We start from the raw sequence: 18535 nt of genomic DNA on the forward strand, positions 1-18535 counted from the left end.
CTCAGCCACATGGCTGGCCCCTGTTTGATCATTTTAACTGTCACCTCTCATCCAGAACCAGGGCACTTCCTTTGAATCACCCAAATCCTCCCAATATGTTCAATTTAGTGATTTTTCTCATTACTTCATCCTCCCCCCAAAGAGATGATCAACTGTTTCATTTTCAACTCTAATTCCACTGACTCTTCAGGAATCAACCCTTTAAAGCCCAATCCCCGATAACACTAACCAGCCATTCTTCCAGCTCCTATTTACAGGTATAAGAGAAATACTAGGGAAAAACCAAAAACAAAGCAAAGTTGATAGGCTAAAAGTGTTTAAAGAATACCCCAATTTATCCATTACCACTTATTACTTTCTACTCATACATGAAATTCCCAGGCACAATCTCCAATGACATTAGAACTTCTTTAAAATACAATGTACTTTTCCTACAAAACCTTCCTCTGGATGCTTTATAACTTCTCTCCTTCTTAATTACTGACAAGTTTGATAGCTATTACTGATGAGGTCAATTGTTATTCTGCCAAAAAGGAGAACGAATCCTCAAGGCTTCACCTGCCTTTCCATCTGCCTCTCTATCTTAACATGACTTTGTCTCTGTATTTTCCTTGTCCCATTCCTTCCATTACTTCAGAAAATGAGATTGTTGTTCCTTTTCTCCTAGAGAACTTTTACTACCTATCCTAAGGAGCTCATATTATTCTGACTTTTCAGTGACCTTGTCCCCACATCGGTCCTTTTTGGCAAAATCTTTCTTACTCCATGAGCTCCTTGATGCTGTTGCATTTGACAGTGGTAACTGACCACTTTTTTATCACAGTCTCTCTCCCAGACTATCATGGCATTGTCCTATTTCTAGTTCTCATTCATATCTCAAATTGTGCCTCCAATAGTTTCTTTTACACTCTCTTGTTCTTAATGCTTAGCATTCCCCTCCCCTCAGCAAGTTTAATCTTTATTCCTGTTTTCTCTATGTCTACTGGAGAACGGGGTGGAAGAGGGAGTGGGGAAATAGAGGGAGGATAGGGAGGATGTGTATGCTGGCAATTCGTAGTTTCTTACATATATTGGGATGGAAAAAAATTGAGAACTATTGCTCACCACTATCCATGGAGAATTCATTTATTCTCGTAGCTACCATACTTCTATCTATGCAGTAATTCCCCAATTCAATTTTCAATAATTTTGACCTCTTTTCTGAGACCCAGCCCATGCTTCTAAAGGCATATGAACATTTATATTTTTATGTCCCACTATCAACCATTTCCAACCGGACACAACCAAAGTTTGACATTAACTTTCCCATCTAAAGCACCTTCTCTATCTTTTGAATGAGCCAAGCAATCTCTACTACCCAGATTAGAAAAAGTGGTGTCATCTCCTTCATTTCCTATACCTAGTTAGTGATCAATTCATCATTTAGGCTGTGACATTATCCTCATCAAAAAGAAGGGGCAAAGGGGCTGGCCCCGTGGCCGAGTGGTTAAGCTCTCGCGCTCCGCTGCAGGCGGCCCAGTGTTTCGTTGGTTCGAATCCTGGGCGCGGACATGGCACTGCTCATCAGACCACGCTGAGGCAGCGTCCCACATAGCACAACTAGAAGAACCCACAACAAAGAATATACAACTATGTACCAGGGGGCTTTGGGGAGAAAAAGGAAATAATAAAATCTTTAAAAAAAAAAAAAGAAGGGGCAAAGAATTCCCCATCCAAAAGAACTATCCTCATCGATTCTTCCTGCTACACTCACAACAATCTTAGCCCTAGCCTAATCTCAAATGAAAAGACCACTTTCATCATGTCATTCCTCTGTCCAGTAATTTATAATAGCTCCCTATCATCAGCTATATACAAAGTCTAAACAATCCTAGTGATGGGTCCTCTGAAATCTGACAACTACCTTTATAGTCTATTTACTATTTTTCTCTACTATAGCATTTTTCAAACTTTTTGGTCTCAGGACCCTCTACAGTCCTAAACATTATTGAGGACCCCAAAGAGCTTTTGTCTATGTGGGTTATATCTATCGATACTTACCATACTGGAAACGAAAACTGAGAAAAATTTTAATCACAAGAATACAAAAGCACACATTCCACTAACTGTCAGAGCAATGATGTCATCACACATCATGTAGCCTAGAAAACTTCACTGACACTTGTGAGAGAATGACAGTGAAAAACGCAGATAACATAGTATTATTATGAAAATAGTTTTGACCTCTAAAACCCTTGGCTCACTTTGAGAACACTGCTCTATCCAACCTTGCTTCTCTTAAACCGTCTCCCTATCAATCATTGATGATTACTGATGAGTAATTTTTGTGTGCAGCAATAGCCTGGAGGCAGAAAGGCTAGGAAGCATAGATTTATAAAATAACCTCCAAATTCATTAGCATGTCTGCTCATTCCCAGCCTAACCCAACCTATCAATTTTATTTCCTGCTATTGCCGTTTCCTTCCCCTCCTCCTCTGCACTGCAACCAAGGCTGGAGTCCCCAGATAGAATAACCCCTTTTCTGCTTCAGCATCTTTGATTATGTACACTATTCCCTCTGCCTGGAAGGCCTTCTCTCACTCATTCTTCAGACCCAGTTCATAGGTTACCTCTTCTATGAAGCTTTCCCTTGACACATCCCATTCCCAATTACCCTTTCTCTGTAATTCTATAGCACATTTAGAACTTTTCACATTGTACTGTAATTATTGTTTATATGTCTGTCTCTCCAGTAATAGTGAACTAAATGAGGGCAGGCTTACATCTTACTCATCTTTGTATTTCTAGTACTTCGCACATAGTGGGAACCCAAATGTTTAATCATCCACTGAAGCCACTCTTTCAACGAGTCGGCTCAGTGCTCATCTAGCCCCAAATATTCCAGATCACAGTATTTGCTCCTTCCTCTGAACTTCTGGAGTACTATATAGAAACTAAGAAGACAGAAAAGCCTGAAGGAAATTATTATTCCTTCCTACAACTCTCTCTAGTCTGACATTCAAGGGTCTTCATCAAATGGCTCTTCTTCCCCTTTACAATTTTATTTTCTATTATTCTCCTATATGAACTTACCATTCCTGTCATCCAATACACACACACACACACACACACACACACAATATCCATTCTATTTTCATCACTTTTGTTTACACCCTTCCCTCTCCCAGGGATTCCATTTTCCTATTCTTTTAAATTTTACTTTTCCTTAAAAGCTTGGTTCAAGACCCACAAATTCCATGAGGCTCTCTGGGACTATGCCAGACCAAAGGAAAATTTCCCCTTTTGGGATATCTAATGCATTTCAATCTGTTTCCTATAACCCACTATTTATAGTGTACTGTTTTGCATAGTTCTTTAATAATTTCAAGTAAAGCAATGCTGCAACCCCAAAGAGCTCGACAGCTCTTCAAGAGCAGACGCAGTCTTCCCTCAAAACATTTGAGTGCCATTAGGTACCACGTATTGGTAAGATTTCTAATCTTATTTCTTTTGCATCAGCCCTTGCTAGTAACAGGAAGACAAAAGCATGTAATAAATACTATTCCCTTTACTTGATTTTCTTCCTAACAGGTCAGAATAATCCAGATGTTTTTCCTGGGGACATTTTATGTGTAGACACAATTATCAATTTGAAAATAAAATATGTGCTATAAGATGCATCTTCTCAGCACCCTAAAACTGCAAGCTTAAATAAGACACTTCATTTACAGGCAACTCACGCTGAGGTTTCAATACACTTACTTTTGAAGGGCCCTTCTCTTTTTTGCTCCTTTACCTCGAATATATCTTATTGTAGTTGCTACAATTTCAGCTCCCTTAACACATTCTGATGAGTGGTTAATAATAATGCCAAACTACTTAAGTAGATCCAAAGAAATGAGGCAAGTAAAAATCACGCATAAAACGAAAATATAATCTTTGAAAACCAAGAAGAGATGGTAATTGAGTCTCAGACCAATGCTCTTCCTTAAATGGAATTTGTCTAAGGGGCCACATCTTCCCTATCACCATTTCCTTAAGTATCCACACCCAAATGGAGCAAGCATTAGTTGGAAAATAGAGCAAACAAAACCATCAAAACTCGCTCCCTGATATCATGGATTCATGGTATCTTCTGAAGATCATTCCCCCAAATTCTTCACTCTTCTGCATATGTGATAAAGTCAGTAAGATAGAAATAACATTCAAAATATAGTTTTTAAAAAATCGTAGGTTTTAGGATGCTCTAAGTCCTAGTTGTTTGTAAGTTATCAACCACAACTGAATGTTGAACGCTCATTTAAACATTACAAGAGAGACCTGAGGTTGCCGGCAATTCCTTCTGATATACATATGAGAATATTCTTTCAACAAGGGAGTCCCGGAATGAATTTCGCGTAAGAAGAAAAGGGGCCTCATGACGAGGAAAGAAAGGAGGAAGCCATCAGCTGACATGCAGCAGCTCCCTCACCCCGTTTTCTCCCTCCCCAAAAGTGTAGGGAATAGAAAGCTGCATAATGTACCTTCCAGGCCAGAAGCAAAACATTGAGGATGGCCAGCAAAGGGCAGGGTCCATTCTCATTCTGGGTGATGATGGGTGTGTTCTCTTCCTTCCACTGGATCCACTTGATGTGATAGACAGATTGTCCCGGGAAGCGTTCCTTGGAGGCCGCCAGCACCTGAGCTGCCTCCCCCTCCTCCTCCTCCCCCTCCTCCTCCCCTTTGCACAGAGGCACAGCCCCGGGCAACACTGCCGCGCCCTCCTCCTCCTCCTCTTCCTCGGGGACCCTGTTCTCAGCTCCCTCCTCACTATTGAACTCGGAGCTACTGGGGAAAGAATGCAGGTTCGAGAATGACTCCAGGGAGTCCAGGCTCGGCGATTCCCCAGGAGGGCTCGGGTCGCTGCAGCTGCTGCTGAGGCCGCCGGCGCTGCTGGGCTCCTCCGAGCCCGCGGCCGCCGACTCCGCCCGGCAGGTGCCGGTGGGATCCGGGCGGGCGCCCGCGTCTCCGGCCGGACCCAACCCATGGCCCGCTCCGGCCTCGGCTGTCTCGGGGGAGGCGGTCACCTTGTGCTGCCCTCCCAGCAGCGCCTTCTGGGCAGCAGGACTGGCCAAGTCGCTCTCCTTCAAGTCGGAGCCCGAGAAGGAGCTACAGGGTCCGGGAATCGGAGGAGAGCCGGCGGGAGAACCCGACTTCGGGAGGCTCCTCCTGGCGGCCGCCGCCCCCTGCCCATTCCCGCCGTCGCACTCCGCCGCCCATACTCCAGGACCATCCCCAGCGGCGAGCCTCGTCTCCTGTCTCCCTTCCTGCGGATAGCCTGTCCCTGGCGCTGGCACAGCGGCCACCCCGTTTTCTAGCGGCTGCAGGCTCTCGGGGCCGCTCTCCATACCCAGCCGCCCGCCCCTCGCTCTAAAGAGACCGCGGCGGGTTCTCCTCAGCCAGCGCCTCCGACGCCATGACAGCGGCCCTGGCAGATACGGCGCCCTTGCGCGGCCTCGGCCAGGCACGTCACGGGGGAGGGCCCCGGGAGCGCGCGCGCGCGCCGCCGCGCTGTCGGCCGGCTCTGGGCGTGCCTGCGCGCCGCCGGGCGAGGGCGAACTGCGCAGCTGCGGCCCAAACGGCCCCGCCCCCTCCTCGTGCTCGTGCGCCCGAGCTCGCGCTCGGAAGGCGGGGTGTGGCGGGCGTGGCCAGGAGGAAAACATTCTCTCCCTCTGTGGCCGGAAGTTGAACTCTGGGGCAGCCCGACCGCGCGGCTTCTTTAAAGGCTCGGCGGGCGGCGGGCAGTCGTGTTGTGCTCCTTTCGAGCTGGGTGGTGTGTGGCCCAGCCTGAGGCTCGGGGATGGGGAGTTGGCGGTAGTTGTAGTATTTGGCACAGAGCTCCTCCCCGAAGGGCTCAGGAGATTTGTTTCCCCAGCTTGTAATATGGAAAATTGAAGGAATTTCTTACGAGATACAGATGTTAAAGGCTGGGATCTACTGGAGGTGTTTGGATTACTACACTGCACAAATTCCAGTCTCCCTCGGTTTTGGCTGAGAAACACTGTGCTCCCCACCAGCTACTGGTGAAAACGCTCGCCCTACATGAGGCGTCAGTGCGGTTGTGGATATTGGCCTGCGCAGCAAAAAAAGTGGGTAATTTGGGCCAATCATAATAAATTAGCTTATGCTTGCATTAGCCAAGTCTGCGGTTTGGTTAACTTGGCCTCACCTTGCATGGAGTGGGAAGTGCCTGTTCCTGAAAAAGCGACTTTTCTAATTAGAATTGACTCCTCTTAAGGCCGTGCAGATTTCAGAGAGGACAGAGCAGGCTGGAAGTTTTATTGGTGACAAAATGGATTTAAGTCCTATTCTCATCTGTTCCCGCCAAGGGCTTTTTTTCTTTTCCTTTTTTTGCTTTTTTGTCTTTCAACATTTTCTAGTCTCCGGGGATGCAAAAGTTGACGACACTTTTTCCTTCGTAGTCAGGTATATAATACCTGATACCTAATAGAATGTGATCTTTTTGTATCTTTTGGTTAGAGAAGGTAGACACAATTACAAAGTAGTGTTTCATTCACTCAGTAGCAAGTACATTGCTGGTTACTGTGCTTGGCAGTGGAGATGTCGTGGTGACTAAGATAACAGGGCTCATACCATCATGGGGTTTACTGTCTAGTGTTTTTTGCTTATTGGTATATTTTTCATACTTGCTTGGAAACTATGGTTTCCTGAGAATGCAGAAGATGGAGCTCCTTCCACCTTTTTACATTGATAGAATATTATGATATTTATCCAACTCCTGGAAAAGAGGAAAATTAAGAAAGATAATGGAAAGCTTCTTCAGAATGTTGAATGTAGGAGTTTTGTGTATTTTTGGTCTCCATGTCAATCCATAAGCCATAAATACTATTGGTCAAATTAGAGTTTTTCCCTGAGAAAGAATTGCAAATGTTAACAGATTAAGATATATGCTGCTGGATTAAGCACTTTGGAGTATTTAAGGCCTTTAAGTGCAAATGAGAATATTATAGACTTTAAGAAATTCAGAATTTAGCGTGGTGCTTTGATTATAAAAAGATTGGTAAAGATGCATTATATGAATAGATTGAATGAATGAATCATTTACAGGCCACAAACCATAGTAGACCCCAAAATTGTGAAACACACATCTCAAATAATGGCCTTTCACCATTTTTCAAAAACTCTACTGAAATAAACCTGTACTTGCTCTGGTAGTTTTTATTGGTATATGTTTCAAATGCTCACATGCATAATTTAGTAGTTTATTTATAACAGAAAGAAACAGAACCAATTTTTCTTTTCATACGTTGTCAGTGATTATATAAGCCAAGATGAACAGCCATGAAAATGTGTGTATTTATGTAAGTTTGTGAAAATGTACATAGTTGTTTTTCCAAGGGAGGTGGGGAGTAGCATCTAGGGAGAAGAAAGTAAACTGAAAATGTCTCAGTCTTATATGACTTGTATGTATTTTTAGCTAAATGTGAGATAAGATGTATCATTTTAAAATAAAATGGTTATTATCCAAATTTTTAAAATTACTTTTCTAAGTTACAGATAGAATAGTCTTAAAAGTCAAATAATTTATATAAAAACAAAGCAGTTCCCTACTCTATCCCTCCACACTTTTGAGTGTTGTTCTTTTTTTCCTTTTTTTTTTTTTTTGAGGAAGATTAGCCCTGAGCTAATGTCTGCTGCCAATCCTCCTCTTTTTGCTGAGGAAGATTGGCCCTGAGCTAACATCTGTGCCCATCTTCCTCTACTTTATATGTGGGATGCCTACCACAGCATGGCTTGATAAGTGGTACATAGGTCCGCACCTGGGGTTTGAACCAGTGAACCCCAGGCTGCAAAAGCAGAGCATGTGAACTTAATCACTGCGCCACCAAGCCAGCCTAAGTGTTTTTTAGAAGCAGTCCCATTCAACTCCTATATATTCTTTAGCTTCTATTCCTGTATTTCTGAGTAACATGATTACACTCTGCTTTCTTCATTTAGAAATTGTAGGGGCCAGCCCAGTGGCACAGTGGTTAGGTGCGCACGTTCTGCTTCAGCAGCCCGGGGTTTGCTGGTTGGGATCCCAGGTGCGGACATGGCACCGCTTGTCAAGCCATGCTGTGGTAGGCGTCCCACATATAAAGTAGAGGAAGATGGGCATGGATGTTAGCTCAGGGCTAGTCTTCGTCAGCAAAAAGAGGAGGATTGGCAGCAGTTAGCTCAGGGCTAATCTTCCTCCAAAAAAAAAAAAATTGTAGACATCATTTATTGATTTATTCCCATGAAAGATGAGGAGTTAGTTCTTTTCTCTCACACCATTCTTCCTCGCCTTGCTCCAACTTCCCAATTATTTCAAAATTTTTACTTAAATAAAGTACTCATAGTTTAAAGCATTAAAGTTATGTAAATATTATTCACCACTAAGTCAGGTATTTTACTATGACTATGATTATATTTCTTTTCCTGTTAAAGTTTTTGTTTTTCCTGGAATTAATAATTACTTCATCATTTTGTTTGCTTAACTCTTCACTTAACAGTAATTCAGCCACGGCCTTATCACACAGACTGACTCAACCATATCAGGTTACCTCTCAGACCCATTTTAATCTTGGGTACATCCTCTGGGAACACACGCTTTGCTTGCTCTGATCTGGACTTGCTGTGTTACAGGCCTGCTGCACAGCTGTCTTCCTAGGATGTCTCTTTCACTATCGTCTTAGGAATTCCTTCCTCCTCTCTTCCATGTTGATTCCTTTCTTTCTTGGATCTCCTGTCTTCCTCTTTTTTTGATTTGGTGGAACACATTCTTAGTTAACTTCCCAAGAAAGAGTGCATAGGAAGCATATTTTGTGGATTGTGTATCTCTGAAAAGAAAGATAGACCTTTATTCTATTTTTACATTTTATAGTTTGGCTGGATATAAAATTCAATGTTGGAAATACTTTTTCTTCATTTTGAAGTCATGGAGCAATTGCCTTCCAGCTTCCAGCTAATTGTAGACTAGTCTGATACTGTTAGACTCCAGAACCTTTGTGTATAACCTATTTCTTTTCTCTGAAGTTTATTTGATCTTCTTCTTCTTGGAGTTCTGACATTTTGATACTTGATATATCTTAGGGTGGGTCTTTCTTTACTCATTGGGCTGGGTACTTGGTGACTACCTTCAATGTAGAAACTTACGTTCTTTGGTTCTGGGAAATTTTCTTTTTTCATTTCTTTTATAATTCTTATCTCTTCTCTAATTTTATTTATCTTTTTTCTACTTTCTAAGAGGTTTCCTCACCTTTATCTTTCAATTCTTTTTAATACATTGTTTATTGATGCTATTTTATATTTAATTTCCAAGGGTTCTTTCTCATTTGTTTTTATTGTTCAATGTCATCCTGACTTTTCATTTCTTAGAATATTTATCATAATTTTTAATGTATCCTTTACATTTTTCAAAGGATATCTGAACCATATGCTATAAAAAAGTATACTTCGTGTGGAGTTATTGATAGTTCCAGAGAGTGAGATATGGGGGATACAGGCATAACACATTGGTTTTACTCTTTGGGAGGGCAAAATCTGTTTTGGGAAATAAGACATTCACATGAAATGATCATTGAGAATATGTCAGTTAATAATACTAAATGAGTGGTATGAACAATAACTGTGATAAAAATTCAGATGAGGAAAATAATCTTTTAATGTGAGATAATTAAGGAAGCATTAAACTCCACTCTCCTAATTAAAATCACAGGCTGATTGTTAACTCAGGTTAAGAAATCCAAAAAAACATATCTCTAACTCTTGAAATGATTATTCTTTTAAAAGTCTCTGGTTTTTTTTAGTTAGATCATAGCTTTTCTAGCCTACCATGACAGAAAAGTTGGTGCTATCTTTGACTTGTACCCTAGTTTATTTACTGGCCACCATCTCATCTATCAAGTCTTGCTGATATTATATACGCCTTTCCTCCTTCGTTCTTCTGTAGCCACCCCCTCGCTGAGTCCTTATCCATTACTACAAGAGCATCGCAGCATTGTAATTATTCCCCAGCCTATGTTTTTCTCTTCCTCAGCTTATCCTGCATAAACCTGTAAGAGCTATAATTCAGACATCTTGCTTTTATTTTGTTGATGGTTCTACTACAAATAATTTGACCATTCTTTATTGTTAGATGAATTAAGATTGGCTCTGAGCATATAAGCCTTTACTCCTCTTCACTTAGCTTTCTACTCAAGATATGGTGATAAATTTCTAAGTTAAAATCAAGGGTTTCCATGTAATTCAAATTGCCCTGGCTCTGGCTCTCAGCTGCTTATGCAGAACTCCAGCCTCCTACAAAGCACATTCCCCATTTAATTATTTCTGAGAGCCCCCATGAGGAGTCCCACACCTGTTCAGAAACAAATCCAATCCTATGATATTAAACCAGGTGCTCCTTCTACTCCATGCTGCTTCACCAGATGCTAGTCTGTCCTGGTGGTGTTAAAGATGCCTAATGGTGACTGGAGGGAAATGACCTTCTTTTCCCTTTTATTATAGCTCTAATATGCTACAGTATCAGTGAAATAGTTCTCTCAATTTTACCCATGTAGTCATTTTTAAAGGGGGACCTAAATATGGGGCCAGATAGGCTGCATCAGGAATGAATTCAAGGAATATATTCCATCACCTTCAACTCAGAATCCCTATTCCTCTGGTCTTACACCAATGGTTAAGGTTTTGTTGTTGGATCAAGTATATCATGTGTTAGGACTTCTCTCCTCAAACATACTTCTGCCCTGCCAACCTATCAGTGTGCCAGAAATCTCTCAGCTCTGGCACAGTTGTTCTCAAAGTGTAGGTTTTGGGTTAGCATATCAGCATCACCTGGTAACTTGTTAAAAATGAATATTCTGTAGTCCCACCCCAGATCTACAGAATCAGGAACTCTGGGTGTAGAGCCAAGTAACACAGAGGTCTGTGTTTTAACAAGGCCTCTAGGTGATTCTGATACACAGTAAAGTTTGAGAATTACCACTCTAGCAATAGGGGAACCCTCCCCTCCCCACCCCTATGGCAAATAAATAAAACTTAACAAGAATAAAAGGCTTCTCAATTCACCCTCTATAGCCAACGTTATTTTTCATTATTCTCCCAGAACTCCACAATGCTCTAAAGTTAGTATCTTTGGCTGTGTTTTCTGTATACTCTCCCTTGAGGAGTGTGTATATTTGTGTACGTGTGTGTGTGTGTGTGCACGCGCGTGCGCGCACATAGATATATATATCTATATCTCCACTGTCAAAGTCATGTCTAAAACTATATTTTATCATCCCGATCTCAAAATGCTTTTTTGTTCTCTTTCCCACATTTTTCCACGTTAATATCAGTCTCTGTCACCCAGGCTTAAAACATTCAAGTAGTTTTGTTTTAGTTTCCTCATAGTCAATGAGTCTTATTTCTAAATTTAAAATGTTTAATGTAAATAAGTAATTTTGTTTTCTTAACACAAAACCAAAACATATTCATTTTAGAAAAATTAGAAAACATAGATAAGCAAAAAGAAGAAAATGAAAACACCCCCACCACACTGTGGAATGAAGAATTAGAAGACTAGGGACACTTCACTGTATGGATATCCTTCCCCAACTTTTCTAGACATCTGAACACCTATATTTTTGTAAACAAAAATTGGACCATTCTGATAATTTTTTCAGTTATCAATATATTGTGAACATCTTTGTGCATTAGTATACATTCATCTGCAACATTCCTAGTGAATTAAGAATATGCCATTATACGGCTGGCCCCACCCCTGCTTCTTGGACATTTAGGTTGTTTCCATTGCTTAAGTATTATGAATTTCACTGCAATCAATGTCCTTGTAACTGAATCTTTATATATGTACTTGTAATTATATTCCTCAGATAGGTTTCCAGTAGTTCAAGTCAAATCAAGATTTGCCTCTTCCTTCAATGTTTTATCCAAGCCTTGCTTTCCATTCTCTCTGGTGCTCTCCTAGGTCAGTGAGTGTGTTGGAGTAAACCTGCTAACTGATTTCTCTACAGTTTCTTTTCCTTGGAGTACATTGTGTATATTGCCAGATTTAACCATGTTTTGGGCCGGCCCAGTCGCCGAGTGGTTAGGTTCGTGTGCTCCGCTTCAGAGGCCCAGGGTTTTGCCAGTTCAAATCCTGGGCGTGACATGGCACCGCCCGTCAGACCACCCTGGGGCAGCATCCCACATGCCACAACTAGAAGGACCCACAACTAAAAATACACAGCTGTGTACTGGGGGGCTTTGGGGAGAAAAAGGAAAAATAAAAAAAAATTTTAAAAAGAAATAAAATAAAAAATAGACAGTGCTTTCATTGTTTCTTTCTACCCTGAAAAACCTTTAAAGGCATTTCCTTAACCACTAAATATCTTGAATTGGCTTGGCACTCAAAGCTTTTCTTAATCTGTGCTCATTCTTATTTAACCAGCCTTATGAACTACTAAAGTGTAATAATAACCCTCTTTCTATAAGGTTTTGTTTGCTCACTGAACTAATTATACCTATGCAAATCATTGGCTCATTTTTTTCCCCCTAATTTAAAATATCCTCTTTTCTCTTAACCCCAGTTACCTTTCAAAGTCTTCTCAGATCGTATCCAACTTCTTACCTCCGAACTCTTTTGTTTTCACTACACCATTCAAAATATAATTACTGAATTTCCTCCAGTGTAAGGTTCATTTTCTTAATACTTAAAATTTTCTAAACTCAGAATTAAACATTTTTTGAACATTAATGCTCTTTTCTTCAAAAGCTATTATTAAATCAATGGCATATCTTACAATTGAGGATATCTTAGAGTCACAGGAATATATCCTCTTCTCTATTACTTTTATATGTTGACATTGACTTTCCAAGAGAACTTAGTCTTTTATGTTCACTCTATCCCTCATGTTTATGTAGAACAATGATTGTCAAGCTTCAGTGTGATTAACTCTCAAGTGGGAAGCCTGTTAAAATCCATGTTTCCGGTCCCCATCTCCAGGAATTCTGACTGAACAGAGTTAGAGAAAAGCCCAGGAATCTGCAGTTTTGACAAGAATCCTAAGTGACTCTGCTGCAGGTATTCCACTGGCCATACATTGAGAAACACTCATCTAGAACAATGTCAGGTAATAACTACTTGCATTGTTGAGAAGTAAGTATAGTTGGTAATTGTCAATATGCATATAGTAAGAATTACGACTCATTTAGCTTATAATTACAATAATGAATCTCTGTAATTATTTCTTGAATATCTACAATGTGGTGCTTTGGGGCACAGAAGAGAAGCTTAAACATGGTCACACAGAAACAACCTAATCTCGTAGAAAGGGTGATGACTGGATACTGCAAGACCTGGGAACAGAACCTGGTCCTGCCGTTGACTAATTTTACAAGCTTGGCTAGGTCAATTTACATCTTTTAACTTCAATTTTCACCTTTCGTAAAAGAAAAAAGAAAGGCAGGGGAAAAATATTAATGTGAATGATTTTGCTATGGGGTTTTGTGAATGAAATGGGAACATACGGCAAAGCTCTTCAAATACGTTATTATTATGTCTGCCCTCAAACTGGTTACAATCTGTTTAGGAAGACAAAGCATAAGTGTCTACAAGTAAAATAAAAATATGACATCTGAGGCAGTGCGTAAGGGCTACTCTGAAGTGCTTCCCAGAAAGATGAGAACTAAATAACCAAATCAGTATAAAATGAATTAGATTAGCTATTTGCTATAGTTTCCTTAGAAGACAGGATTTTCCAAAAGAAGCAAAAGTAAGGCCTGGAAATTGAATCAAAGTCTGAATAATTGTAAAAACAATTATATTATTCCTGAAGCAAGCAAATTATAACAGAAAGGGAGATGGTGGTCTGCATGAGGTCTAGAGAAGATCTCAGAACATAAGGGTTTGTCACAGTGTGCTTCCATCACCATCTAGGGTGGCGGTCACCTGAACAGGTGGATGGCCTGGTACCTGTCTGGTCCCTTAATAGATTCTAATGTGGTGTAGTAAGTCGGATAGTTGGATGAATTAGCCGGTAAAATCATTCCATTAATTTTTTCTGCACTGATACCTTGCTTAGTAAACTACTTTAGATTATGATTTAGCTTCTCAGGTATTAAAGATAAAAAAGAGAATTCAGGGCTGGCCACATGGCATAGCAATTAAGTTTGGTGTGCTCAGCTTCCATAACCTGGGTTTGTGGATTCAGATCCTGGGCACGGAGCTACACCACTCATCAGCCATGCTGTGGTGGTGACCCACATAGAAAGTAGAGAAAGATTGGCACAGATGTTAGCTCAGGGCTAATCTTCCTCAGCAAAAAAAAGAAAGAAAGAAAGAAGGGAAAAAGAGAGAGAAAGAAAAAGAGAATGCATTGACTTGCTAACATGAATGTCTAACTTATAAAATAATAGTGACATTTTGATCAAGACATACATCCCTTGAGAGTTTAGTGCCTGTGAATTAGTCCTTGTTGGCTGATCAACTCAAGTTGCACTGAGAAAAATCAAGCTTCTGGACTTTCAAAGCCAAGAGGTATATTCTGGACCATAGCATTTATAATAAGGATTCACCCAGTAATTCAAAAGTCTAGACTGCAAGATTCAGAGTTTAAGATTTCATTTCTGGGAGAGCTGCAACTGTAATTAAGTTAAGTCTCAGCTTGATAACATAGGGCTTGGCCTACTTGACTGTTTTGAGCCTGGTGTCTTTTTTTTCTTTTTTTTTTGAATATAGTGTATAAGCAGAAAGGAAACAGGGGACAAAAAGCATGGAAGGAGGAAAGTTTAAGATGCTCTGGAGTTCCCAGGTAGACCAGTTTGACTGGATGGAGCAGGAGGTTCATTTAAGGGAGAAGAGAAAAAAGTTGGACAAATGAGTTTGTTTTTGGGTGAAATGCCTGGTCTAACTTCTAACCCTAAAATAACTTCCTCATTTGTGAAATGCAATATGTTTACTTCATAGCATTGTTGCAAAGAGTAAATGGGATCGTGTATATCAAGTGCTTATTATGGTGCCTGGCACTACATCAGGAATATTGTCTTGGTAGTCTGGAAATCCCCAAATCTGGAGCAGAACAAATATTTGTTGAATAAATGATCAATAATTATTATTGCGACCCAGTAAGGTTTTTTTGGGTGCCCTCTGCTTTGCCTCAAAGCCTATCTCTGCCCTCTGTGGTATCAGAATAATAATATGAGAGTTTTCATAAAGTAACACATGATTAATTACACGAGGGTTATAAATATTAGATATTTTAGACTAAAATGTGATTGAGATTAGTGGGGTGCCAGGGGTCTAGAAAAACACTTGAAGACTATTTAAAACTTGGTCTACTTCTTAAAACAGAGGTCACAAGCTGGAATATTGACAAGGACATGCAGGCTGGGGTAACATTAGACCAGCTACGTCCAAGAGCGGCAGCCTCTACTCAGTTTCAGCCAATTGATGTTTTGCAAGAACTTAAGTCTGCTTTAACCTTTCAGCTTTCACAGAAAATCTGGAATTGTTGGATATTGACACATAATGAAGAACAAAATTTTTAACTACAAGTCAAACAAAACGTGTCTGTGAATCTAATTTGGGTTATGAACTACCAGGTTGTGACCAGCACTTTAAAAGCTATGTAATACTTGTTCAAAGACAAACTGAAGCTTGTTAAAAAATTTAACAGTTTATTTGAGCAAAAATTGATTTGAATCAGACAACAAGCAATCTACCAGATAGAAAGGAGTTCTGAGGAGCTGCACAAAATGAAAGACAGAAGGGAGTGGCAGAAGGGAGTGGGAACAAGGAAGTTATGCTGAGTGAAAAAACGGGTTAGTTATTGCAAGGTCACTTTCCTTTAGGGATGGCAGGGGTCTATCAGGCAGACGACCTAACTAGGTGCTGATCGGGAGATTCCTGGTTGACTGGTTTAAGATTCCATTTCTGGGACAGCTAAAACTGTAATGAGGTCTCGGTTTGGTGACATGGGGCAAAGCATAATTGACTCCATTTTAGGCCTGTTGTCTTGTTGTTGTTTTTAACAAACTCTATAAGCAGAAAGGAAGCTGCCACAGCGTAGCTTCATGGCCAGCAATGAGTAGCGTAGGTCTGTGCCCAGGAGCTGAACCTGGACCGCCAAAGTGGAGACTGCCGAAATTAACTACTAGGCCACGGGCTGGTCCCCAAAGGATATATTTTTTTAAAATATCACTCTGGCAGCAGTGGGAACAAAAGGTCGGGAACAAAAGGTCAGGGAGTGGGTAACCTGAGACAGGGAGAACAGAGCTTGGTCTGTTGAAGTAGCCATAGGTGTGGGAATTTCATACGATGGATATTAAAGATGACTTGACGATCTACTGGAATGGGAGAGGAGTTTAGATAATTGCGTAGATGTTATTGCCACTAACCAAAAGAGGGAATTTGGGAGATAAAAATGGTGTGAGTAGGTTGATGTAGGGTTTTGTTTGGTTTTGGATATGTTGAATTTGGTGTGGCTGTGTAACTTCAGAGAGGAGTTGGTTAGTAAATGTCAGGTATGTAATTAATAATAACAACACTTAAAATTTTATAATGCTTACTATGTGCCATGCAATATTCTCAGTGCTTTACATCTATTAATTATTTAACTCTCACAGCAACCCTCTGAAGTATGTATAACTCTTCTCCCCATCGTAACAATTAAGCAGCTGTGGCAAAAGTGCCTTAACTTACTCAAGGTCACAGAACTGGTCAATGGTGTAACTAGGACATAGGTCTGGGGCTTGGGACACAGGTGCAGGAAGAGGGCTATGTGCCAGGTAGTGGGGTAGAATTCAGAACCAGACAGACTCAGGCTTTGTTTTCATGGAATTTACAGCCTAGAGAGTCATTGACATTTGGGGATAGTAAAAAATAATCAGGCCACTGAAAAAGGAGAAGATAAGAAAGTCAAGGATAAAGTCCTGAGGAACACCAATATTTAAAGGATAAAAACAAGAAAAAGCCCTGAGGAAGAGACACAGCAAAAGGCGCAGCTAAAAATAAGGAGGAAAATCAGGAGAGAGCAAGGTCTTGGAAAACAGTAGAGGAGGGAATTTTGCAGAGAGAGTGTTAATTGACCAAGAGGGCTGGTTAGATAAGGAGTGAAGGTTTACAGTGGCATTGGTAACTAATGGGTCTTTCATGGCCCCAGCAAGGGTAGCTTCTTGGGAATGATGGGGAAGGAAGCAAATTGCAGTGGATTGAGGTGAAGTTTGAAAGCAGGACCAGAAGTGAGACATACAGGAGTGAGATGGGTGAGAAGTCCTGCAGCAGTCTAGGCAAGAGAAAATAATTGTGTGAATTGGAATGACAGTAGTGGGAAGGGAAGGATTAAGGGCACAAGAAAGACATTTTTAGAGAAGAATCGGGTACTTTGTAGCTGATTATCAGTAGATGATGGAAGCAAAGTCTTACATGATTCCATTCTCCATCCCAGGTTACTGGGAGAGTGATGGTGCCATTACGAGAGATAAGAACTTAAACATATTGAATTTGGCATGACAGTGAGACATCCAGCAGGCAGTTTGTTAGGAGTTGGAAATTTAAAATGCAATTGTTGAAATGTTTACCAGGATTAGTTTTAAGTTGCGCAACAAGCATTTTCCTGTTGTATTGCTCATGCAATATACTGTGTATGGCCATATGCTTACTGAATTCTCTCATTCTTAAAATTTGAGGATAACTTTTATTATATATCAAAGCTGTGTATTGTTGCTAAGGAAATAATGCTATTAATTACTGCTTTCAAATGGATATTTGAGTGTTCATGGAAGGACCATGATATTTATATATTTTTACTTAACAAACACTTATATAGCAATTATTACCTGCCAGGCACTGTTCTAATCACTTTAGAAATGCTAAATAATTTAATTTAATCATCAAAACAATTCCAGGGAGGCAAATATTTTATCATTCTCATTTTACAAAAGAAATATTGAGGTTATAAAGGTGAAATAACTTGGCCAAAGCCACACAACTTATAAATGGTACAGCTGGGAGTTGAACCCAGGCAGTCTATGATGGTAAAAATGCAGATCTTATACATCCACATTTAATCTGTTTCCCATACATTTGCAAAATACCAAAGATGTAGTAAGTTAAAATTTCAAACAAAACGGTGGTCCAAACTTGTAACATTGGAATACCATTCATTATGATGCTCATATGTAATGTATTCATGTTTTGATATAAAAATAAATACAATCCTAAAGGTAATTTTCGGTGATCAACTTGGTAAAGCAAAATATGATTCTGGATTTTTCCCAGTTGAATTTAAAGAAAAAGTGCCATTTAGCATTAACCACTGGAATTAATTATGAAAAATACTTTGCAACACTAACCATGCCACAAGATGGACTAATAGCTAGAAAAACAAAACATCGTTTGTTGACAGTACCACCAAAAGAGAATAGTAATGAGCACAGGTGAGATGTAATGGAATGTTTGCATGTAACTGTTTCCTAAAATTGGATCTTTTAATAAAGGAGAAAAAACAGTCATGAAAGCCAGCACAGATGGCCTAGTAGTTAAAGTTTGGCCCAC

At 40.3% G+C, this 18535-nt stretch overlaps 1 protein-coding gene across 2 annotated transcripts in view; it reads right to left on the reverse strand.

Moving 5' to 3' along the window:
* The window catches only part of MINDY2 (MINDY lysine 48 deubiquitinase 2), a 69776-nt gene extending 62270 nt beyond the window's left edge, over window positions 1-7506 (reverse strand). For both annotated transcript variants that reach the window (XM_023616637.2, XM_023616617.2), the window contains exon 1: window positions 4503-7506. In XM_023616637.2, coding sequence (XP_023472405.2) covers window positions 4503-5681 — 1179 coding nt within the window. In that variant the 5' untranslated portion in view covers window positions 5682-7506. The remainder of the gene's footprint in view (window positions 1-4502) is intronic.
* Window positions 7507-18535: the final 11029 nt, after the last annotated feature.

Source organism: Equus caballus, chromosome 1, assembly GCF_041296265.1.
Source record: "Equus caballus isolate H_3958 breed thoroughbred chromosome 1, TB-T2T, whole genome shotgun sequence".
NCBI lineage: Eukaryota > Metazoa > Chordata > Mammalia > Perissodactyla > Equidae > Equus > Equus caballus.